A 25,776-nucleotide genomic window follows, 5' to 3' on the forward strand; every position below is an offset into this window, starting at 1 on the left:
TTAAGGGCTAAAAATTTTTTTCTATCCGGAAAGCTGTTTTTCAGTACAAGCCAATTTTAGTCGTAGTCACAGATTTACTGTTTGTGTGTTGGCATTATTGGAAATATAGCAGATCACAACAGCATTTATAATGTATAAATTAAAACTAGATTTGAATAAGCACTTGATTTGCATTCAGCATTCATCTGTACTCAGAGCTGTGTATTTTATCCCGCATCAATTATGTGGGGGCTCCCTGTAAGTCAGGAGAGAATCAGCATGAATGCCTCAGGAAACAGTTATAAAGTACCTGATACGAAACACTGACTGGAGTTCAGGCAGGTGTTACTCTAGATGCCAGCGACAGCAGTCAATAGGGCGTGTTTCCTGCCCTGGAAGTATCTATAGACAAACAGATCCCTTTGTTACAATCTGTTATGACTTCCTATTTCAATAAATACACTCACCTTGGCCTCATCCCTGAGGCTTCTCTCCCTCTCACACCCTACATCCAATCTCATGGCAAATCCTATAGGCTTTACCTTCAACATTGGTATTGAATCCCAGTCCTTCGCACCTTTTCCATAGATACCACATTAGTCCAAGCCACCATCACCTCCTGCCTGGACTACCACAGTCATATCTCCTTCCACTGGTTTCCTTGCAGTTCATTTTACATACAGCACTCGGAGGGCTCATTTCAGATGTTACTTCTCTGCTTTCAATTTTCATTGGGTTCCCAGCACCCTTAGAATCCAGCCTTTTTCCATGGCCTACAAGGCTCTGTGTAATTGGACCCCCCACCTCAATTGCCACCACTACCATCTCTGACTTAGTTTCCTACACTCTGCCCTTCACTGACTGTAATCCATCATTCTGGCCTCCTTGCTCTTCTTTGAGCTTTCCAAGCATCTTCCCATCACGAGGCCTTGGTGTTTGACATTCCTGCCATGGGCAACACTCTTTCTCCGGATGCCTTCATGACTTACGTTATTTAAGTGTCTGGTCAAATGTCACATCAGAGAAGACTTCCCTGATGACTGGATCTAAGGTAGGACACCCTTCATCCTTGTCCATCCTCTCATCTTGTGTACACTCTTTCCTTTATCTGTGGGACAATGTTTACTCTCGCAGCCCAGCTTCTGTCTTTGTATAAAGCACTGTGGCAGGGAGAGAACCGTATCTGTTTATGCCTCAAATCTTTGGAAGCTGCTCAAATCAGTGACCATTAGAAAATGTTACTGGCTTATTTATGAATCACGATGGCAGGTTCCACTAGATACTCTCGCTTACTTTTGGCACAAAAAAACTTCACAAAGGAAATATTCCACGTACATGTATTCAGTTTTGCTCACAATGGCATTGTATACTTGAGTTTGAAAAATCAACTATTAAATACGCCATGTAACACATACAATACTTAGGAATGTAGTAATAGAAAAAATGACCATGGATTTAAAATATTTTTGTCTATACATCTTGTTAAGTAATGATAACTTAATATCCCCATGACAAAATTTCTCTAAGAGATGTATGTGGTGCTTTAGCTTGTGGGTGCTTTAGCTTTAGAATTATGGCCCTTGAAAATTTGTTATAGAAAAATGGAGAAAGGTGAAATAAACTAGTATTTGATCTAAAATAGAGACTGAACATATGTGCATGAAGAAAGAACAATGTGTTCATTTGGTGTAAGTTTTGAGTTTTATGTACATTACCTTCTGTAAACCCCACAACTGTTCATTAAAGAAGGTTTGATTATCACCGTTTGACATACCAGGAAGCTCAGTCGGGGACGTTAAAGATCGTTCTCAGAGAGGGGAGTCTTGCTCTTTGGCAAATGATAGAGCTGGATCTGGAGCCCACGTGTAGCTCTAAAGGTGTTACGCACTACCCACAAAAAAGAGGCAGCGAAATTGGTTTTATTTAGTTAACAAAAGAGCTTTCAAGAAGAGTAATACAAATTCATTTTAGAAATAAACACTCAATTCCATTATATATTAGGATTGTTTACTCTTATTTTATAGGTCTCTTCTCATTCATTCTGCGAGAACAAGCAAATCTTGTGCATGATGGACCGAAATGGATAGTTCTAGATGGAGACATTGATCCCATGTGGATTGAATCACTAAACACAGTCATGGATGATAACAAGGTGAATAATATTTCAGTGCTAGACCTTAAACATAACGTCTTGAGTGCTTTAAGAGCCCCATTCTTTCATTGATGTTAATGCTAATTTTTACTCATTAACCTGGTATTCTTTATGTAATCACTATTTTGATAAGTGCCACTTTCCTGATAATTCTCTTAATTTCACCATTAAAAAATTTAAGGGAATGTATTCTCCTCACCTGTGTAAATGTGACTACCTTTAATGAGGGTTAAATACATGTCTAAGAATTTAGTTTACACATCTTACCATTTTCTAAGAGCTAGGCTTGAATTTATTACATCTTATATCATCTTTGATTACATACGGAATACTTAGATGATAAAAGAATGAGTTTATGCCATGTGATAATTGGTGAAATTTAGCTATTTAAATTAATCAGTTCCTATAGCTACAGATTGAGTTTAAATGTTTTTTCAAGCATTCTGCCGTGGTTAATCCAGCATTCCTGGTGCATGGTACAGGTCTGTGAGCCAGCGTTTGCAACACAGGGTCTGTTGTCGGGGTCAGGAGAGAGAAATCGGTAATCATCATTACTCCAGGATAGATTTAGTAATCACCTTAAATTAACAGTAATTACTACTTTCTGAACCAAGACCATTGTTCATCATAAAATATAGGTTTGAGAACTTTATACTTGCATGAGTCTCCATAGGACAATTGATAATTGTGGTATTTCAGATTCCAAAGAGAGTTTATTTTTTGTGGTATTCAGGCCTTTTCATGTAATCAACTTTTAGAATGAATGTCTTATATTTGGCTTAGTAATAATTACCACGGTTATTAAAAGGTTGGCTTTGATGAGCGCATTTAGGAGAATGTGTTCCTCGAGGGTCAGTCAGGTTGGCTCAGGGGTGAACTTCGATCTTTGTTCAGATTGCACTCCTAGCTCAGGACAGTGAGCGCACAGCCTTTGGCACCTCTGCTAGGGGGAAAGCACTTTTTGTTGTTGCAGTACTGTTGTTGCAGTACCTGTGTAAGCAGTGGTGCTTCTGCTCCTGGTTAACAGCTTGCCTGCTGCGCTGCTCCTTCCAGGTGCTGACCCTGGCCAGCAATGAGCGTGTAGCCCTCACGCCCTGCATGAGGCTTCTGTTTGAGACACATCACTTAAGGACAGCAACCCCAGCGACTGTTTCCAGAGCTGGTATTCTATATGTGAACCCACAAGATTTGGGCTGGAATCCGTGAGTATTCCTTTTTTTAAAAAAAAAAAAAAAAACTTCTTGTTTATTGTAGTAAAATACATATAACATAAAATTTACCATTTTCACCATTTTTGTGTGTACGATTGAGTGACAATCAGTGCATTCATGTTGTGCAGTCATCACCACCATCCATCTCCAGAACTTTATCTTCCCAGACTGAAACTCTGTACCCATGAAACAATAATTCTCCATTTCTCCCTCCAGTTCTTAGCAACCCTCATTCTACTTTCTGTCTCTATGAATTTGACTACTCTAGGTTCCTCACAAATGGAATCATACAGTATTTGTCCTTCTGTGACAGGCTTGTTTCACTTAGCATAATGTCTTCAAAGTTCATCCATGCTATAGCACATTGCAGGATTGCCTTTCTTTTTAAGGCTGGATTGAATTCCGTCATATGTATGTACCACATTTTGTTTATCCATTCAGCCATCAGTGGACAGTTGGGTTGCTTCCACCTCTCAGCTATCACGAATAATGCTGCTGTGAACATGGTTGTACAAATATTTCTTTGAGACCCTGCTTTCAATTCTTTTCACATTTTTACCCAGAAGTAGAATTGCTGGATCATATGTTAATTCTATTTTTAACTTTTCGAGAAACTGCCACACTGTTTTCCTCAGCAGCTACACCATTTTACCTTCCTACCAACAGTGCACAAGGGTTCCAGTCTTTCCATATCCTCACCAACACTCGTTATCTTCTTGTTTTTGTTTTGTTTTTGATAGTAGCCATGCTAATGGGTGTGAGAGGGTATCTCAAGGTAGTTGTGATTTGCATTTCTCCAGTGATTAGTGGTGTTGAGCATGTTTTCATCTGTTATTGGTCATTTGTATATCTTCTTTGGAAAAATGTCTATGTAAGTCCTTTGCTCATTTTTTAGTCAGATTGTTTTTATTGTGAATAGTTCTTTTTATCTTAGTTTTTAAAAGCTAAATACTTATATGATCATTTGAGGAAAATATTAGGAATTAATTAAATTTAAGGCTAATTAGGCTGATTTTAAAATAATTAAATTAGCAAGTGGATGTCTTCGTCATTTTTACTTAGACATTACCTTGTTCACGCATCTTTAACATGTTAAGAATCCAGTAAATATTTGTTGGATGAGTGCATAAATAATAATGAAAGCTTGTATGGAACACATAGATATAAATAAATCATTTAATGAGCATATGTATATATGTGTGTGTGTACATATATAAAAATATGCATACATAACAGTAGCAATGCTTTGATTTAGAGCAAGTTTATTATGCCCACTCACTTATCCTTCAAATGCTTATACTTTCTGGTCGCTTGTCACAGCCAGCATTTCCACTCTGAACTGCAGGAAGCTCTGAGCTCTGCAGGTGAACACTTGCTTGTGCCTGGCATGCTGCTTATGTCAGAAATCTGTTTACCCTTCCAGATATAATCTCCATCCTTGTCACCCAGCTCTCTGCCCCAAGAGCTGGTCTTTATGGACTACATTAGTGGGCTCCTTGCCCTTTGGCTTCTGGTTGGCTTGACCAATGCCGAGTCCTGGCAGGAAATGAGAGGGAGAGAGCAGAGTGAGGTCAGGCTACATATTCCCTGGGTCCCTCCCAGCAGGGTCACATCAAGATGGCTCCATTCCTCAACTGCAGGTCACAGCTCCTCTGAAATCTCTTCTTAAGATTCTTTCCTTCCAGGTTCTAGTAGTCCTTCATTTTCTTGTCCCTGCAGACATAGGAGCAAGAACCATTCCTTGTTATTACCCAAGGCATGGCACTTTCTCTACTCCCTGCCCACATCATTGTAACTAGTCCTCTTCTTGATCCGTCCCTGTTATCCTAATTGAAAGATGACGTCCATTTCCTGCCAGACACGTGACTGATGTACTTCTCTAGGCTACTCTCCTCCATGTACTGATGTGCTCACTACAAGGCTCATCCCTTAACTCTGCAGCAAAATAGAAATGTGCCCAGGTTCTAGTCTTTAACAAAGTTTTATTTGCCTGGGGGAAGGAGTGATTTTTAAAAGTCTAAAATGGAGAGTTCTTTTGGGTCTGATAGCTCCTTTCCCCAGCTAGGATTCTGACTATCTCCTGTTTGCTTCTGTTGGTTGGGAGCTAGTTGAAAAAGTCCCTCCAATATCCCTGGACTCCCCTGTCCAGAGAGCACAGGCACCCCAGTGTGAGTGACAGCATTCATTTTCTTCAGAGGACTCCTCACCCCTACTGGGTGTGGTCTGATTTCAGTAGCAAATTTCACAGCTCCCAAGGCCTATGTCATTGAGTCTCAATCCCATCATTTGGAGGTTTGTGCTAACAAGAAATTGATCTAAATCCCTACAGAAAGACTTTGATCCAACACATCAAACGTCACAAGTTGGCGTCACAAGAGACACCAAATTTATATTCCTAGGAGAGTTAAACAGCTCTGTCTTCACCATTAGATTTTACTTTTATGAAGGTTTTTGTTTTATCTAAGATCGATGAGTAGGTGTTGATTTTCATGTGTGTGACTAAAGGGTCCATCCAGATCATTTTCCAAGACGGAATCTTCTCTAAAGGATATTTTTATATTTTCACCTCCCATTGCCAGAAACTTTCAATAAGTCACAAATAAATTGGCTATTGCAGGTTAAGGGGTATTTTTTTTTTTTTTTACTGTGTCATTATGGGATACTTTAACATCTTTAATGTCATAATATTAAGAATGTGATAACTTTACATATATTGATCCATTTAATAACCAATTACTTTCTGAGATCCATGTGATTATTAACCTGATTTTCCAAACCAGTATCTTAAGTCTCAATTGTCCCCAATTTTTTATTTCAAAGTATTCAACACTATGGAAAAGTTGAACAGGTAGTAAAAGTATAGTCATGGCCCCTTTTCCTATGATACCAATTGTTACCATTTTATTACATTTAATTTCTGTCTAACTTGTTGACCTAAAAGGAAGAGGCTGAAGCACAAAGTATGATCTAAAGCGTTTACTTGACCTAAAGACTGAAACAGGATCTGCACTTTTCACCATCCTCTTCAGAATCACTTGATTCCTCGGCAAGGAATGGAGACAGGTTCTGGCAAAGAAATCTACGTTTTGCCCCAGGAAACTGGATATTTCCAAGGAGTAGGTAGCAGAATTTTGAAATAAGCATGATTTTAAGAATTCTTTCACCAGTATTTCACCACTTTTAAGGGACCGTAGCACTTGTCGCCATGATTTAAACGTGATTTGTGTCATCATATCTCAGCAGGAAAGGGTTTTGTCAGGCACATCTATGCTGAGGTGCTGCTAACTGGATATTTCACCATTATTGGACGAATCCTTTGTTGGAACCGTTTTTCATTAGAGGTGGAGACTGCAGGTCCTGCGTTGGTCTGTTGTTTGAGTTGATGACCCTCAGAGGTGAGAGGTGCGCCTTTTCGTGAGAGGTGAAAAGTGCGATCCTGTTTCAGTCTAAACTTTTTTTTTTTTTTTTTTAACACTTGTCAGTGTTTAATGTTTCTGTAACAGTCGGTAAAGCTTCCATCTAAATCTGGTGCAGAATCTTAATGGCATTGAAACAGTTCTTTCTTAGTCACATGGTATTCAATGGTACTATGAATCTGGAAGACATTGGCTATGGGTACCACTTCTTGTCTTCAGCTGTGACTGTTCAATATCAGCAAGAGCACTTTGAATCTTTTCCAGAAGCATGTCCCCTCCATAAACAACATCCTCCAGACAAGTGGCAGCTTCATGGTTTTCTTCTTCTAGCTTATATAAGCTAGCAGCCTGCAAAGCAGCTGTAGATTCTTCACTTGGTAAGGAATCTATGAAAACATCAATGTCTTTTGCTGTTTGTGCAATCAGTGCTGCAAAAAGCTGGGCATATTCTTCTGTAGGGTTGGCTCGTTGGTCTTTGTTAATCGCTGTCTGAATATTATTAAAACAGGCAGGGCGACCACATTGCTTCAGCACTCCAGTGGCATTACAAAACTGGTCTGCAAGCACGTTCACCGCGTCTTGCAGTTGCGTGAGCCAATCCGCCATGTTCTTCCTGCAGACAGAGGGGACACTAACACAGCTGCTTGTGCACGATTGGGCAGCTCTAGGAGATGAGGAGGACAGCTACTGGGAAGACTCAGACCCAAGTAAACTTGGATATGAGCTCCATGTGACCTTTGTCACAAGCAGGTTTTTAAAGGCAAAAAAAAAAAACCAAAGGGGGGTCGGGGTGGGGGGGCTACAGGGAATGGGCTGATACAAAGTTGTTTGTCAGGAATTCTTGTTGGTTTACAGAAATTACATTGATTAGTGATTGGTTACACCTTCTTAAGCTATAGGGTGTCAGTTGCAGTGTTCTGGTGAGGCATTATTAGTTTAATTTATAGCTACTTGTGGCAATAGCAAGCAGTTTCAAGAGATGAATGCAGAGTTCAAAGGGGGGTGTAGGGTGTGAATGATGTCTTATTTTAATGTCTCTCAGGTCCTCATAACTAAAAAGGTTTGCATTCCTCAGATAAGGTTCTTCTCTCAGGCTGTATATTTTCTCTCTCTCTTTCTCTCTCTCTCACACACACACACACACACACACACACACACACACACACAGGCATATTTGCTACTTTTACTAATTTCTGCTGAAATTTCTGAAAGTAAGTTGGAGACATTGACACTTCATCCCTAAGTACTTCAGCATTTATCTCCTAAGAACTAGAATGTTCTGCTACGTGAATGCAATATAATTAACACACTTAAGAAATTTATCCTTGATACAAGACTATCTAATAAGCAATCATTTTTCAAGTTTTGCCAGTTATCCTAGTAATTTCTTTTGTGTCTTTTTAGAAAACCCAGCATCCAAACAAGATTGCACATTACACTTGTCTCTGTTGTCTCCTTTAATCTGTAACACTCCCCCGTCTTGTCCTTTCATGACATCTACCATTTTGAAGAGAGCAGGCCGGGTGGGTATCTCAAAGAATGGCCCATTGGTAATTGCCAAGTAGTGATTTCCTAATTCAGTCCTTCTATTTACATATATTAGGTGACCCTTTTCTGTCATGAACTTTTTCTCCTCCTTTCTCCCTCCCTCCGTCTCCGGCCCTTTCTGTCAGAGCATCATTTTCTTTTCTTCCAGTTCAGTGGGTTATATTGATTACCAGCATTCTTTTGGATGTTCAAATTGTCCCAGATTTTGCCAGCAAGAGCCCTTGCTTCTGTGTTCTTTTTTGTTTGTCCTAAGTCTTTGAGCACTTTGCTTTCTGGCTAAACAGGATGCTTCTGGTTCACCTCAGACTTTCCTTACCTGAGAACTAAATCAGTCATTTTTCCAAGGAACCGGAAGGAAGAAATTCTGCTATGAGAAATAATGGTACTTAGAATTTAAGATAGGGATGTGTGGTGTGCTAGTTGCTAATAGTATGTCATAGCTTCTAGTCCCCTTCAGTGAACAGAACTAGGAAAACTATTTGACTACCATTGACAGTTAACAGGACAACAAAGTGTGGAGAGCCAGCCTGTGCCAGTGTGCTGGCAGCAACCTTAATGTCTGAACCATTGATTGTATTACAAACACAGCCAAGATAAGGGCCACATGTGCATTATTAACAAGGAAGTGATTTGCTGCACCTTGAGTAGAGAGAGAGGGCTAAGTGTAGAAAAGTCTTAAAATAAACACCACAGTGCTCAGCAAAGTTGTAATGATCTTGTTGTTTGTTTTCATCCAACGTGTGTTTGTTTAGCTTTTACCCGGCAGATAGATGGACACTTCCTGGTTTTCTCTTGCATCCTTAAAAGGCCCAAGTTTCCCCAGGACTGGCATCCATACTTGTACCGTCTTATCACTCTTGCCCACATTGATCATAGAACCAACATTATGGTTGAAGTGGCTTGAAACAACCAGCATACACAAATAAAAACCTACATCATAAAGTAGTCCAAAGATGGCTATTTTAAAAGAAGGCATTTATAAAGGAGATTTTGGAAGACATATTGAAAGAAGAGGCTTTATAAGTTTATTATGCTTAAGACTTTAAGAGTGTTATTGGGATAGCTGTGAATTTTGAGAAAGAATTAATAGCAAGTTCAAAAGAACACTGATAATTTTAGCGTCTGTCAATCTTTAAAGAGTGAATAATATTATTAGAATTCAGCATAGAGATGTACCTATTTTCAATTCAACTGGAGAAATATATTTTATTCATTCACATTAGGTCACTCTCAAGGGCAAGAGAGTTCTTCAAAAAATTATGTTTTCCCAAGACCAATTGTTTATAGATAATCTTCAGTGACCTGAAGACATTTCTGAGAAATTATCACTTAAAAGATGTGATCTATACTCATTGTTTCCACTGATTCCAGTATTAATACTTATAATGCTGCCCTCTAGAAAATATTTTGTTCACAAGAAATAATAAAGTATGATGATTTGTTCCACCAAAAAAAAAAAAAATAAATTGGAAAAGCCTTAAGATGTGGCTAAAAGAGATTATGAAATGATGTCCATAGTATCTCTGTGGGCTGCTGTGTCAGGACTAAAGATAGGGCCTTATCACTTTAGTTTCTTCAATATTTTTGTTAAAATTCACCAAGCTATTTAAAAAAATAATTTTATGTCCATTTTTTATAGATATGGACCATATAAAGTTAAAACAACATCCTTAAAATTATATTAACTTGTGACTAGCTGTAGAAATCAAATACTTTTTTATTTTAATTGTGAGTTCTAAGTAAGTTTAGTGGAAAAGTCTGGTACAGATCAGGTCAGGAATTAGAAAAAAATTTCTGAAGATTATGATCGGTGACAATTTTTTTCTAGTAGAAAGGGATAAGAATATATGGAAAGGGAAAAACATACAATAAATTTTTTAAATTTATTTGTAATTATTTAAGTTAAAATTGTTTAAAAGGGAGGATAACACTTAACATGGGATCTGCCAAATTGTATATTATTTAGCTTGTAAGGAAAAGGGGAGAGTATATCTGGAATTTAGTCTGATTCCAAAAGAGTAGATAGCGGTAGATAACTCTTGGAAGGTACAACTTTAGATCATGCCCTTTCTTTGATTACCTTTGTCGGGTTTGGCAGTCTCGTTCTGTGTACTCAGTTCTTGGTGTGCTCTTGGCCCAAGAATAACAGACACACCAAAGTAAGGCAAGTACGAGGTGAAATTTATTGAGGGAGAGCAAGGTGGCATCATAGAGCAAGAGCAAGATACAGGTTTACAGAGCAAGATACATAGGCCACAGATGACCACTGGACCTCTTGTTATGGCAAAAGAGGGCTTGGTTATGGTCTGGGTCTTGTTTTATAGTGTCTGGATTGGACCCTCGTGGCTCAGACGTCACCCTGAAACCACTTTGATGGTCAGTTAGGAGTGACCTGAGTCTTATATGACCTGAGTCTTACTGTGCATGTGGATCTCCCATGAGCCTCTCTGAAAGCCAGTTGTTCTAGGCCACTTTCCAGACTCTACTATACCTACGCTGCTTGCCCCATGAGCTAGAGTCTTCTGCATTCTTTTGCAGTTGGTGCGCTAAGTTCTGATTGGCAGATTCATGGGGTGTTCCCTCCTCCCCCAGGTGTGGCAGTCACCCACCTTATCCCCAGGAGGGGCCAAAGGTCCCTAGCTGTCTACCTAACACTTTAGCTTAAAATATTCTTTTGGCTTTGTATCACTAATTCTCTCTTCTGCATTGGACGAACTTGTTATCTTTTACCCCTGCAATCTCATTATCTCACCCTTGAATATTATATACACTTGTAAGAATACAGATTCAGAAATAATCAGCATACATTGCTAATCAGCATGTCCTGCTAACTTCTGCCATTTTTCCAGGCCACTGTGAATGACAGAGAACCTGAAGCTTGCCATGAGGGCACACTATAAGTCTGAGGAATTCCTGCTATCCTATATGATAGGATCCAACCCCAGAGGATTGAGTAATAATAAAAAGTTTTCAGAAGCCTGAAAACTTTGGCTACCTAGATAGCTTCCAAACCACAGGGTTTTAGACTTCATGTGATAAACCTGGAGCACTTCTGGAGGAAGCAACAGCAACATAGCTGATGATGTGGGCTCATTTACAAATTCGGAAAAGCTAAAACTCTGTTAGTGACCTAGATATTGGCATTAAATTAAGATGATGCATTAAAGCATCACAGTGTAGCTATTTCCTGAGACAGGACATCGATGTGAGTGATATCTTACATAGGCAAGGAATAAATATGCCAGTTTAGTATGTCATCTTCAATTGCATGCCATGTGATAGCAGTGTGTTCCATTTGGTCATGTTCAAATCTGTAGCATCTTTTAAAAATAAGGAACTTGTTTGTGAAGGGAGGTGGAAAGAATTGCAAACAAATACAAATCTGTATCTTCAGTATTTGCCATTGCTGAAGATTATAATTTCTCAATATTTGGTATCTTTTAATGTCTGTATTTATTCTAAGCTATGAACATTTAGCAATAATTTCTACATAAAATTTTAAACTGTCTGTATTTATCAGTTTAGACATTTTTACTCCCTATGCTATATGGTATGATTGCTCCCTAGGACAGGTCATTTGTTGGCCTGGGCAGGGAAGGATGGTGTGTGGCATCAGCTCTTACCATGTTTCCTGGTTTGATTGTGTTTTTTCTGAAGCAGCTCCCACTTGGAGGTGATTGTGCAATAGCATCGTGGCTAGTGTGCCTGCTAGATTTTCTCTGAGACTTTAGCCACTGCTGCTGTGGCTCAGTGAGGTAGCTCTTCTCTGGCCTCTAAGTACAAAGCCCACTTCCTCTTTCTGGGGCTATTTTTGAGGGTGCTGCTCCTAGTTATCCTTGCAGTGTCCTTCTGCTCCCACAGATGCCTGGAAGAGACATTGTAGGGAGGGAGGGTGTGGAATTTGTTATATACAGCAAGACACTGGTGCCTTTAGGAGATGCACAGAGAGGCAGGGCCAGTATCAGAGCTCAGGTCTTCCTATGCCACCAACTTTGTACTAATGAGTAATATTTATTGAGAATTTTTTATTTGTCAGATATTAATCTAAGTACTTTATACATGCAAACTGGTTTAATCCTCATTACTGTTGCTGCCCAACCAGGTTCATTTGCCTGCTGCCCAAGAACAAGCCAATATGTTGAAACAGCAGGGTCTGCAGCAGGGAAAGAGTTTATTCTGCATAGTGCTAAGAAAAGAGATGGGAGAAATTTCTCAAATTTCCCAAGAATTAGGGGGACGAGGTTTTTCAAGACAGTGTGGCATAGGCAACTGAGTCTGCTAATTGACTGAGTTTGGGGCGGAACCATGGGGTTGTAGGAATTGTCTTCTTTGCTGACCAGGTTCTTGGGTGGGGTCACGAGACCAGTTGAGTCAGTTCCTTGGTATGGGCCGCTGGTCTGGGTGGGTCAGCCGTTCCACTGGAACATGGGACCTAGAAGATATCTCAGAAACTACTCCTAGGTTTCAAAAAGGTGATGTTATCTATGGAGAAAGCTAAGAATCTTTATGACCACCAGCTATGTGGCTCTAGAGTGGCAATTTTAGAGAAGCAAACGGGGACAGTGGCAAATTATCATCATTATTTTTAGCTAGGCCTGTGCTTTATTTTTAGCTAGGCCCCTATCACAGTTCTCACCTTACACCCCTTTGTCAATTTGTAAAGGTGGTTTCACTACAACCCTAGGAGGTCTATATCATCACCTCCATTTACAGATGAGAAAATTGAGGCACAGGGAGATTAAGTAACTCACCCAAGGCAACACAGTTAAAACATGGTGGAGCTAGGCTACAGATCCAGACAGTCTGAATTTAGAGTTCTGTCTCCCTGAGCAATCCTTTTTTTTTTTCCTTGATAAACTCTAGACACAAAGATTTCACTTCTGGCAGCTGATATGCAATAAAATCAGTAGCTAAAGGGTAGGTGTGTTCTTCATGCCTTTGTCCCCCGTCATTAACACCTGCTTTCCGTTGTCCCATGGTGCCCGCTGTCACTGCCACCCAGAGATGCTCTACTGAGTTACTCTCATGCAATTGGACTTCCACAGAAAACCATTCCTCTCAGACCCGAAAAAGTTATGAATCTAACCATAGTGTAACATAGTTGATTATTTAATAAAACCCTATTGTAAAGATTGTGAAAAGCGAAAGGAGCCTCTTGTGAGGTAATTATCTTGCCTTAATTTCTTGTGATAGTCAAGATGTGAAATCTGATTTGCTTAAAGCAAAGTCTAGCTGTGATTGGTCTGTGGTCACACTGCTTCCCTGCCAGCTGCCAAATGTATTTATTACCCCCGCTTCCTACTTAATGAGAACTTTCTGAGTGATTATTTTTTGTTTAACATCATACATCTTCACTTCAGAAACTACTAAGTCATATTCTGTTTTATTGATAAGTATTATTTTAATACACTAGAGATATTTAACGTATCAAATTGACATTTTACATATAGAGATTTAGATATATCTCTCTCTATATATATGCACCCGAACATAAAATACCATTTAAGAGCCACTTATTGGAAATACATTGTCAGCTATCAGGTTGGTGTTACATTCAGTCTAGTGGAAAAGGAGTGCTTTGAAATAGTCCCTATGGAATTTTTACCTTTTTATTTGTAACTGAATTCTCATTACTAAATAATTGATGCCAAGATTAATCAAGAAAAATCCCAAGCTGTCTTCATAAATAAGGCCTACACTATGGGAACAGTTTTAGCCCTTCAGGAAATGACATACGGCACTTCCTTATAAATGCTCGGTAATGGCCTTACTTATACTCCATTATGTTTGGCTTCTAAGTGCTATTAGGAGTTTCTTTTACAGTCTTTTTATTAAGGCAAAAATGGCCATTAAAACAAGTTTATAAAGGGCTCTTTTAAAATATTTGCAGTTTGAGAAATCAAATGAACTCGCTAAACATGTCCCTGAAGTGTTGCGCCAAGCTGTGTCGAAGGGGGAAGCTTTTGACTTGGGGAAATTCTGCTTTTCAAGCCTCACATTCGATAAAAGCTTTTCCATGTTCCTTTTCAGGTATGTGGCCAGTTGGATAGACAGAAGGCGGCATCAATCAGAAAAGGCCAATTTAACTATTCTTTTTGATAATTATGTTCCCGCATGCTTGGATAAGCTGAGAACAAGCTTTAAAACCATCACTTCAATTCCAGAGAGTAGCCTGGTGCAGGTTTGTCTTTGGTTCCGACATAACATTCTAGTCCTCATGTGGTTGTGTGTGTGGATCAAGACAGCAGAGATTTTTGCTTGCCCAAGAAGATGGGAAGATTTCCAGAATTGTTCTGTTTTGCCAATCCTCCTGCCCCAGCCCCTGGGTTCCCTGGAGGTTTTTACAAACCCCTATCATACGCTATCACGCTCTCCTGGCATTTGGGTTTGCGGTCTGTTTCTTTTCACAATCCTGTGAAGGAAGGCTGAAGCCGTGTTTTATTCATTTTTATATCCCCAGAGATTTCTGTGGTTCCTAGTACATAATAGGTGGCCAAGTATGTGTTTATTGAATCATTGTGTTTCTCCCAAGTGTATTTGCACAAAATTAGAAAAACAAAGTTTCAACAGCCTTATTTATTTCTCTAGCTCCTAAGTATCTTGCCCAGAGAAGGTGCTCAGTATGTTTTTTGAATAAAATAAATCTGTGTGATTAAAGATGCCAGCCAGTGAGTAAGAGGAAGCATCTGGATTCTACCACATAGATGCTGCCACCCATAGAGTGTCCCCTCCCAGAAATATTCCTTAAAGGCATGTCAGTCTGGATGAAGAGTTTGTAGTATTCCAGGGATACGTTTTTTCTGATCCTCATTGTGAGACAGCTGGTAAGAGTGAAGGGGACATACACTATGTTGTCATGGAAGCTAATGAAAATAATTTACAGCACACAGAAATGAAGGTTGTGATCTTAACCTCAGCATGAAGAGAAACTATCCCCAGCCCTTACTAGTAAAAAACTTCATAAAGGGTTTACCATTAGAAACCTTTTCTTTTTTCCTATAGAAGCAAAAGTGGTTTCTAAGTACTTTGTTACCACCAAGTTACTGTGTTACCAAATTTGTAAGATAGTAAGCTAAATTAGAAATAGTCACAAGCATAATACGAAGAGAAGGTTCAGGTTTTTGGATAATTCACACACCAATTAAATAAACGATAGTCTTCAACAGTAATTATCTGAGATATAATTTATTTCTGAAAGCAGGTCTGAATTTATTCATAATGAATTAATTATATAGTTAGCCTAATTAGACTTCCTCTGGTGTAATACTTGGAAAAAGCATGATCGTGTTCTTTCTCAAGTTGACTTGTGTATTTGTGTGATTCTCTGTGGTGTGAACTTTTTCATTCAAGAGTAGTGTGAAAATAGGTCAGTAGGAATTTATATGACTTTTGCTTTACTTCCTCCTGTTGTAGTATTCAGAAATGGCATTTAATCCTTAGTTCCTTTTAAGCTGTTTTATAGTTTCTTTTCTGTGGTTACTTATAAGTACAGGAATTTGAGGTAAAAGTAGGTATAGAAACAGAATAGCTTGAAATGGCTATCTTTAGAAATGAATGTACTCCTGTTTTCCAATATATGAAACTTCTTTAAGTTTGGTAAAGTGTATTAACTCTTTCAGAATATGCATCAAAGTGTGATTTTATTAATTGCTGAAACAGAGCTCAAAATGTTTTTGAAGTACTGTGTTTGGGGGAAAAAAACAGAAAAATCATATAACTTTATTAGAATGTTCTCCTGGATGGATAAAATCACGTGGAGACCCTTTGGTCTTTTTTGGTTTGATTTTAACAGTTCTTTAGAACAACATGGTTTCTACTCAGAAATAGCAAAGCCACACAGTTTGACACTATTTTCTTAATAACAGATTAGTAAGTTTTAGTTTGTTACAATATTATTTCTAATTGCCAAATGTGGCATGCTATAAATTGATAAAAATCAAGAAAGAAGATTTTAAAATAGAACAGGTGCTCAACTACCTGAATGCAAAGCATTTCCCCATCTTTCATAGCTGGAAAGGAAAAGCATACATGCCATACTAACTTGGTTTGTCATAGCTTGCGTTGCTGTGTGTGTGATAGCAACAAAAATCTGTTGCTGCCTCCCAAACTGAGGGAAGAGTATCTTGAGGGTTTAGGGTCTGTGATGATGCTAATTAATGACAGCTATGTATGCACTTTGGAGAATTAGCCCCAAAACATGTTCATTGTTGGTTATCATTTCATGTGGCAAAGGCCTTTGTAGCAGCCATGTTCCCCTCTTTGCTGATGTGATTATCCTGAACATGAGATGTCTTAGGACCAACAGAGCACATTGCTGGTTTACCTGGAGTGTATAAAGAACAAGTTCCTGAACAGCATTTCTTCCAAGGCTAAATTTAGTTTGGGTTCCAAAATAATGCCGCAGGCTAAGGCTGCCAGTCCACATTCTAAATTTATGACAACATGTGGGAAAAATGGCTGCCAAAGCATTAAAGGAAAGTGGGTTAACTAAATGTCCAACAAGGGAAATAGTTACATAGATGCCTGTCCATCCAATGGAATCTTATACTTCCATTCCAATGATGTGGTAGAGTAACACTTATTGATAAGGAAAGATTTCTTTAGTATGTTTTTAAGTGAGAAAGTGGGTTCCACAATACCATGTGTAGTGTGATTCTCTATTTACCAAAAAAAAAAAAAAAGCCTATATAAATATATACTCATTTTTTTTCTCTTTGCTTGTGTGTATTTTTGGTTTGTACAGTGATTATTAATTGGGTCATTTAAAATTTTATTTTTTTTAAAATAGTCTATTATTCCCTAGAAGATCATTTTGGTTAAAAGTCATCAAAGTTTTCTACCATTGGCTGAGACACCCAAAGTAGTAATTTTTGTGTCTCCCTATGTAGCAAATCACAGAGTTGGGAAAAATGATATAATCTTTTAAGGATAAAGTAGAGTCATAAAAACATTCTTTGAACTTGACTATTTAAAAAATGTCGCCCTAAATAAATGGCTATTTCTTTTTCTTTAGACTATTTGTACTCTTTTGGAGTGTTTCTTGACTCCTGAAAATGTACCTTCTGACAGCCCAAAAGAAGTTTATGAAGTCTATTTTGCCTTTGCTTGTATCTGGGCATTCGGTGGCACCTTGCTACAAGATCAGGTATATTTAGAAATAGTTTACAATACCATTTTTTCTTTTTTGCAGGGTGTGAGGGATTATAATATGTCATCTATGTCTTTTTTTCATATTATGATAAGTCTATACTCTTTGCCTTATTCTCTCCTAAGTCTGTGCCTTCTCTGGGAAATCCTATCCAGGCTGATTGATAGTTCTGGCCTCAGCTGATAATGCCAGATCTAGGGCCTTCAGCCTGGCTGTCTTTTCTGAACCCCAGGTTCTATGTTTCTGGCTGCCTTGGAGGCCTCCCTTGCAGTGTGCTGTTCTGCAGGCAAGTCACACTTACTGTGCCTGAGACACACCGCTTCCTCTGCCACACTCCCAAATTTGCTTTTCCTCTTTATTATTTATTTTTTTCTCTCTCAGTGATATATTCCTCCCAGCTGCTCCAGTTAAAAAACCCAGGAGACATCCCTCTTCCTTATTTCTACATCCCAGGATCTCAGACCATTTCAGTTTTACTTACAAAATAGCTGCCAAGTCTGTCCTCTCTTCTCCATCCCTACAGCTCTAATTCAGGAGTGGATCATCTTTTGATTTCTCTGGGCTGCCATAGCATCTTATTCTGCTCGGGCTGCTGTAACAAAGTGTCATAGCCTGGCTGCCTTAAAAAACAGAAATGTACTCTCACAGTTCTGAGGGCTGGAAGTCCGAGATCAGGGTGCCAGTGTGGTTGGGCTCTGGTGAAGACTCTCTGGCTTGCAGGTGGCCATCTTCTCACTGTGTCCCCATGTGGCGGAGAGAGAAAGACAGCAATATCTCTGGTGTCTCTTCTTGTAAGGGCACTAATCCCATCATGTGGGGCCCATTGTGACCTCATTGAAATCTAATCATGTCCCAAAGGCCTTATCTCCAAATACCATCACATTTGGAGATAGGGCTTCAACATGAATTTAGGGAGTTGGGGGTGTCACAATTCAGTTTGCAGCATAGGGAACCTTTAAATTGATTTCTCTGTCTCCAGTCTTTTACTTCTAACCAGTCTTACGTGCTATTCCCAGGGTAGTCATTTGTGAACCATAGTCAACCACTGCCAATTCCTTTTCATTGGTCATTCTTTCAGCTTGAAGGGAAGTTATCACTCCTGTACAGATTCCCTATTAATCCCTTTTGTGGCTTCTGATGTCCTCTAGAAATCACTTGAGATAAGAATTTACATAGGTACATGTACTGCGTATACACAAATTACTTAGATTTACCAAATCTTTACACTAATTCTTTAATCTATCCTCATTGCACAGATAAAGCTCAGAGTGAAGAAATAACTTACCTAAAATCATAATGATAACCCAAAGCAATCTACAGATTCAATGCAATCCCCATCAAAATTCCAATGATATTCTTCACAAAAATAGAAAAAAAATCCTTAAAATTTATGTGGAACCACAAATGACCCAGAATAGCCAAAGCCAGCCTGAGTAAAAAGAACAAAACTGGAGGAATCATATTACCTGACTTCAAATTATACTTCAGAGCTGCAGTAACCCGAACATCATGGTATTAGCCTAAAAACAGCTATACAGACCAATGAAACAGGATAGAAATAAATCCACATACTTATAGCCAGCTGATTTTCAACAAAGGCACCAAGAACACACATTGTGGAAAGGACAGTTTCTTCAATAAATGGTGCTGGAATAACTGGATATGCATGTACAGAAAAATGAAACTAGACCCCTGTCTCTTACCATATACAAAAATCAACTCAAAATGGATTAAAGACTTAAATCTAAGACATGAAACTATGAAACTACTAAGAGAAAACATTGGGGAAATGCTCCAGGACATTTGTCTGGGCAAGGACTTCTTGAGTAACGCCCCCAAAGCATAGGCTGCCAAAGCGAAATTGGACAAATGGGATCACATCAAGCTAAAAAGCTTCTGTACAGCAAAGGAAACAGTCAACACAGTGAAAAGACAACCCACAGAATGGTAGAAAATATTTGCAAACTACCCGTCTGACAAGGGATTAACAATGAGACTACATAAGGAGCTCTAACAACTCAATAGGAAAAAATCAAATAGTCCAATTTTAAAATGGGCAAAGGATCTGAATAGACATTTTCAAAAGAAGACATACAAATGGCCAACAGGTATATGAAAAAATACTCAACATCATTAATCATCAGAGAAATGCAGACCAAAACTACAAGGAGATATCATCTCACTCCAGTTAAAATGGCTTTTATCAAAATGACAGGTGATAATGAATGCTAGTGAGGATGTGGAACCCTTGCACACTGTTTATATGAATGTGCATTAGTGCAACCACTATGGAGTACGGTATGGAGATACCTCAAAAGACTAAAAACAGAGCTACCATACGACCCAGCAATCCCACTGCTGGATATATATCCAAAGGAGGGGAATTCAGTATATTGGAAAGTTATCTGTGCTCCCGTGTTTATTGCAACACTACTTGCAATAGCCAAGAGTTGGAATGAGCCTAAGTGTCCATCAACAGATGAATGGATAAAGAAATTGTGGTACATATATATATAATGGAATATTATATAGCCATAAAAATAATGGAATTCTGCCATTTGCAACAACATGGGTGGAACTGGAGAACATTATGTTAAGTGAAATAAGTCAAACACAGACAAATCTTGCATCTTCTCACTCATATGTGGGAGCTAAATATTAAAGCAATTGATCTCATGGAGACAGTAGAATGATGGTTACCAGAGGCTGGGAAGTGTAGCAGGGAGAAGGAAATAAAGTGGGGATGGTTAATGGGGGCAAAAATATAGTTAGAATGAACATTTGATAGCACAACAAAGTGACTATTATCAGCAATAGGTTGGAGTGTACCTTAAAATAACTAGAAGAGTGGAATTGGAATGTTCTTAACACAAAGCAATGATAAATGCCTGAGGTGATGGATATTCTAATTATCCTGATTTGATTAATTTACATTGTATGCCTGTATCAAAACATCACATGTACCCTATAAAGATATACAGCTAGTATGTACCCATAATAATTTTTTTAATATTTTTTTAAAAAAAAAATGAATTTAAAAATCAGACTGATAGGAAATGGCAATGTCAGGATTCCTCCCCAAGTTTGTCTTTCTTCAAGGGCCATGTCTTTCGTGGTACCTCAGGGACTCGGTGGTCATGGTGCTTCTGTGAGTGCCCCTGCATCTTTATATTGAAAATGGATGCACACGTTTTCCAGGCTTCCTGAATCTTTCCAGGTGTAGACAGGGAATTTGCATAGCCATGAGTGACCCGTATTTCTCTTGGTTTACTGGCTGTTGATCCTAAAGTGAGCAGTTTATATAACCTGTGGGCCAGTTCCACTTCTCATCACTAAGTTACCATAACTCCTATCTATAAATAAATTTTGCATTCACTTGGCATCCTAGAACTTATTTCAACCATTTTCAGAAGGCAAATTTCCTCCTGTAATCTCCAAGTGCTTTCTAACGAATAGCAGCCGATACTGCTTTGAGTGAGAGAGTACTGGTGTCAGGAGACTTTGTGCAGCTTTCTCAAAGGCAGTTTGCAACAGGTGTGGGCTTCTTGTTCATGGCGGCCACATGCAGACAGAATACAACCCCTCTCCCCCATCTGAGTTTTCCTTTCCGTGTTTTCCACAGAGTTTCTCTTTTTCCAGGACTGTAAAATCAGGTGGGATGTTGCCAGCTGGGATCTTTGCACTTCTGATCATAAAGCTTCACAATCCTCTTTTTATCTTTCCAATTACCATACATGGCGGCCTTCCCCCCAGTTCTTTAAGCCAGAAGTTGGGCATGATTGGTCACCGGCCCTTCCCCAAATAATAGTCAACAGCATCATCATCTTAAAATTTTCACAAGGGCTCTAACTACAAAGCATTCAAGAGAGAGGCTATGAGGCCGGGGACACGAGTGAAACAGGCACAGGAAATGTTTTTAGGACAGCTATTTGTTCACCAAATTAAGTGCCTGATACATGTGAGGGAATGTGCATAGGGCTTTTCATAGGCCATCCCATTTAATCTTCAAAACAATGGAAACCATATGGATAAGTATGACTATTCTTCTTTTACAAATAAGGAATGGAAGCTTAGGGAGGTAAGTTAATCTGCTTAAGGGCATGAAGCTAAGCCATGCCTGAGCCAGGTTCAAACTATAGCAGACTGACCCAGGACGTGTGCTCTTAGTCCCTTGCAAACAACCTCCAAAGTGGTCTCACTCTGTTGCCAGGGATAGAGTGCACTGGCGTCATCATAGCTCACTACAACCTCAAGCTCCTGGCCTGAAGCACTCCTCCCTCTTCAGCCTCCCAAAGTGTCAAATCAGCTCTTTCTGAACTCCCATCAACTGCCATCATTTCTCACTTGGCTTCTGAAGTAGCCTCCTCACTGGGCTTTCTGCTTATGCTTGGCCTGTAGTTCATTATCCACTCAGTAGTCAGAGTGACGTTTTAAAATATAAATTAAATAGTATGATATCCTCCAGAGTTTAAAACACTTTAATGGATTCCTATTGCCTTTAGGATAAGATTTCAAACTTTTAATTCAATTCGCAAGGCCTTTGGATCTAGCCCTGTCTGTGTCTCCCTGTTTTTTCCTCTGCCATTTCCTTCTCCCTCCCCAAACCCCAGCTGCATGGGCCAGTTTCTTGAACACACCAAGTTCTTTCATACCACAGGATCTTTGCACATACTGGATTCTTCCTGAAATGATCTTTCCCCTTAATCTGTGCCTGTTCTCAAGGATGCCTTCCCTGAGCATCCAATTAAAAAGATCACCCTGGTTACTCTCATGTGTAGTGAACTTTACTTTCAAGACACCTATTTATTTCTGCATTTATTGGCTTAGCCTCTGCTTCCGCCATGCGTCCCCGTGTCTCTCCCTCTGTCTCCCCCATAAACTCTGTGAGGGCAGAGACCCTGTTTATTTTCTTCCCTATTATAGAATAAATGCATTTTAGTTGAATGAATTCATAAATCAAAGATTGTCACCAAAATCATTTTGCCAATGCAGTGGTTAGGTGAAGCAAATTTTGATGTATACGTCGTATGTAATCTGCCTACTGAGAATGGTGCCAGGTAAGTAATATCCTCTGAGCTGACCTAGTGTAAGACCAATTTTTGTAGGGTGATAAAATACCGTATGCCACCACTCTGAAAATAATTTAAATGAACCTAAACTTGTTAACACGTGAATGGTGGTGGGTAGCAGGTGAGCTCAGCTGGTTCCGAAAATGATGGGGGAAACTTTCCCTGAAAAGACAGATCACCCCTCTTAGCCCTGTTAGTAGGCCATAGTCCAGGGACATAGGGCCATCAAAATAAAAACAGATTTTAAAATTTCTCTGGGGAAAAATGGGAGTTGAGGTCTTAGATAAGGGTGAGATTGCTGAAAGCAGTAAACATATACAGTGTTTTTAGAGTTCAGCAAACTCACTAGCTTGTATTATACTATGGATATAAGACTCTCTGGGTCAGGTCATCCTATGGATATAGAAGTCACTGGGCCAGGTCATTTTATGGTTATAAGAGCTACTGGGCAAGGTCATTTTATGGATAAAGGATTGGTAGAAATTAACAGCAGTGTTTGAAAACCACTGCCTAGCATGGTAATTTACATGATAGCTCATTGTTATATAGAATAACTGAGGGGTAATCTAATGTTCACCTAATTTTACCATGCTTTTTAAGTTAATACTTATACCACAGACTTTGTAACTGATGGATATATGGCAATTATAGCTTTCTACCTATTTGATAGTATCACTCATTATGACTTATTTATTTTATAACTTTTATTATCTTTAAGTCCGCAATAAGGATTTCTCCTCTTCTCCTTAGCTTTCTGATTACAAAGCTGACTTCAGTCGGTGGTGGCATAAAGAGATGAAAGCAGTGAAGTTTCCATCCCAGGGAACAATCTTTGATTATTATCTGGACCACAAAACTAAGAAATTCTTGCCCTGGACTGACAGAATTCCTCAATTTACTATGGATCCAGATGTACCTCTGCAGGTAGGTGTGTAGAACAGCAACATTCAAATGACAATGTGCTGGCTTGATTCCTTTTTTAAAAAGCGGGTTTTCTTTCTTCCTTGCCTGACAGATACATTATTGTGTTGATTTGTTCAGCATATAACATATTTCACTGGGAGAGAAGAATCTCAGCTGTAGGAATGATTAGGGAGAGACTAGTATATTTCTGCAACCTCTTTTTAAAAAAAAAAAAATTCACCTTAATTCTGTGATAACTAAGCTTTCTTTATATTTTCCTAGAACCTTCATGAGTTTATAAAAATTGAAGGTGTATTTCTGTTAGTTCAGTGATTTTTATTTCTGATTTTATTATAAATTCCTTAGACAACACTTTTCACATATAACTTTCTTTTCCTTACCCCCTGGCCAAAAAATGAATGTGTTCAGTGTCCTCAACTATGTTTCGTAGTCACATGGCAGCTGACAACTCCAAATGAATCTTTCTCTCTTCATTGTTTTTATTTTCATAGATTGCCCTTCTACATTTCCCTTAGGTCGAGTTATTCTTTGACCATCTTCCTATTCTGCCTCAGTCTGTGTTCCTGTTCATTATATTTCTTTCTCAAAATCATGTCATTCTGATTCATTTTGGAGTTTATTATTTTAAGTAATGCTGTATAAGTAGAATGTAGGTGGTTTCTACTGCATCAGTTAGGGGGTAGTTAGTGTCAAATAACAGAAAACCCAATGCGTTAGTCTCCTGGAGCTGCCACAATGAAGCACCACAAACTGAGTGGCTGAAATGACAGAAATGTGTTGACTCTCAGTCCTGGAGTCTAGAGGTCTAAACTCAGGGTGTTGGCAAGGTTGGTTCCTTCGGAGGTGTGTGAGGCCCTCTCTCCTACCTTCTGGTGGTCTGCTAGCAAGCTTGGTGTTCCTTGGCTTGTGGTAGCATAACTCCAGGCTTCACATGGTGTTATTTTCTGTGTGTATGTATATAAAAGCTCCCTTTTACAAGGACACCAGTCATATGGGATCAGGGGCCTCCTCTGCCTGTAATAGTTTGCTAGGGATACAACAAAGTATCACAGACTGGGTGGCCTAGAAAATAGAAATTTATTTTTCCATAGTTGTGTAGGCTGAAAGTCCAAGATCAAGGTATTGGCAGGTTTGGTTTCTCCTGAGGCCTCTCTCCTTGGCTTGCAGTCAGCTGCCTCCCACTGAGTCTCCTCACATGGTCTTTTCTCCGTGTGCACGTCAGACCCTCTCTCTGTGTGTCTGAATTTCCTCTTCTCTCGAGGACACCAGTCGCATTGGATTAGGGCCCACCCTAATGGCCTCATTTTAACTTAATCACCTCTTTCAGAGGCCCAGTGTCCAAATTCAGTCACATTCTGAGGTACCAGGGGTTTGGACTTCAACATATGAATTTAGGGGGACACGTTTCAGTCCGCAACAATCTGCTCCCTAGACCCCCAAATTCATGTCTTTCTAACACACAAAATATATTCGCCTCCATTCCAACAGCCCCAAAGTCTTAACCCATTCCAGCATCAACTCTAAGTCCCAAATATCATCTACATCAAGCGTGAGTGAGACTGGAGGTACGATTCATCCTGAGGCAAAATTCCCCTCCAACTGTGAACCTGTGAAACCAGAGAAGTTACCTGCTTGTAAAATACGATGGTGGCACACGTAGGATAGACATTTCCATTGCAAAAGGGAGGAATCAGACAGATGAAAATGATCACAGGTCCCAAGCAAATCCCAAACCTAGCAGGGCAAATTCCATTAGGTTTCTAAGGCTAGAGATTCTCATTGGCTCAATGCCCTGTCCTCTGGGCCCACTGGGGTGGCAGAAGCAGCTGCAGTCACTTGGCCCTGATGCACTGGATAGTAGCGTCCTGGACCACTGATGGAAGAGGTGACCCCACCCTCTGAAACCAAGGAGAAGGTGGCATCATCCCCCAGGCCTGTACCTTTCAGTCCCAGGCCCGTGGGGGAAGTGGGAGCACTGCTGATCTCTGAATTGCCCCCAAGGTCATTTTTCCCTTTTCTTAAAGGATAACACGTGTTTGCAGCCAGATGGCTCAAATGTCTTGTCCTGTAGAATCCAAGAAGTTCCACAGCCTTTCTTCATTTTGTCCTGTCTCCATTCTCTTTAGCGCAAAAGTATTTCTGCTGCTACAACCCCATCTCTAGTCCTGGCTTCTCCTGAGATGGCCAATGAGATTCAAGGGTCGCACCCATAATTTCTTTATGGAGTAATTGGTCACACCTTTGTGTTCTTCCCAGAACATACTTTCTCATTTTTTACAATATGGATAGGCTGAGAATTTTCCAAATCTTCAAGCTCTGGTTCCTTTTT

The 25,776-nt window shown here is 39.4% G+C and overlaps 2 protein-coding genes across 2 annotated transcripts in view; one reads left to right on the forward strand and one right to left on the reverse strand.

Moving 5' to 3' along the window:
- DNAH11 (dynein, axonemal, heavy chain 11) overlaps positions 1 to 25,776 on the forward strand; it is a 342,929-nt gene that overhangs the window by 157,642 nt on the left and 159,511 nt on the right. Inside the window, exons 40-44 of the mRNA XM_012659401.1 lie at positions 1,981 to 2,131; positions 3,185 to 3,333; positions 14,337 to 14,487; positions 17,320 to 17,451; positions 23,274 to 23,447. Of these exons, the coding sequence (XP_012514855.1) occupies positions 1,981 to 2,131; positions 3,185 to 3,333; positions 14,337 to 14,487; positions 17,320 to 17,451; positions 23,274 to 23,447 (757 nt within the window). The remainder of the gene's footprint in view (positions 1 to 1,980; positions 2,132 to 3,184; positions 3,334 to 14,336; positions 14,488 to 17,319; positions 17,452 to 23,273; positions 23,448 to 25,776) is intronic.
- LOC105822452 (mediator of RNA polymerase II transcription subunit 21) lies at positions 6,829 to 7,364 on the reverse strand. Its single transcript, XM_012659432.1, has one exon. The coding sequence runs from the start codon at positions 7,362 to 7,364 to the stop codon at positions 6,930 to 6,932; it is 435 nt and encodes a 144-aa protein (XP_012514886.1). The 3' UTR covers positions 6,829 to 6,929.

The sequence above is a fragment of the Propithecus coquereli genome, unplaced genomic scaffold (genome assembly GCF_000956105.1).
Source record: "Propithecus coquereli isolate 6110/MARCELLA unplaced genomic scaffold, Pcoq_1.0 Scaffold61, whole genome shotgun sequence".
NCBI classification, from domain to species: Eukaryota; Metazoa; Chordata; class Mammalia; order Primates; family Indriidae; genus Propithecus; species Propithecus coquereli.

What these genes read in the sequence shown, in the direction of transcription:
- LOC105822452 (XM_012659432.1), bottom strand. Translation starts at nt 7,364, where the DNA reads ATGGCGGATTGGCTCACGCAACTGCAAGACGCGGTGAACGTGCTTGCA.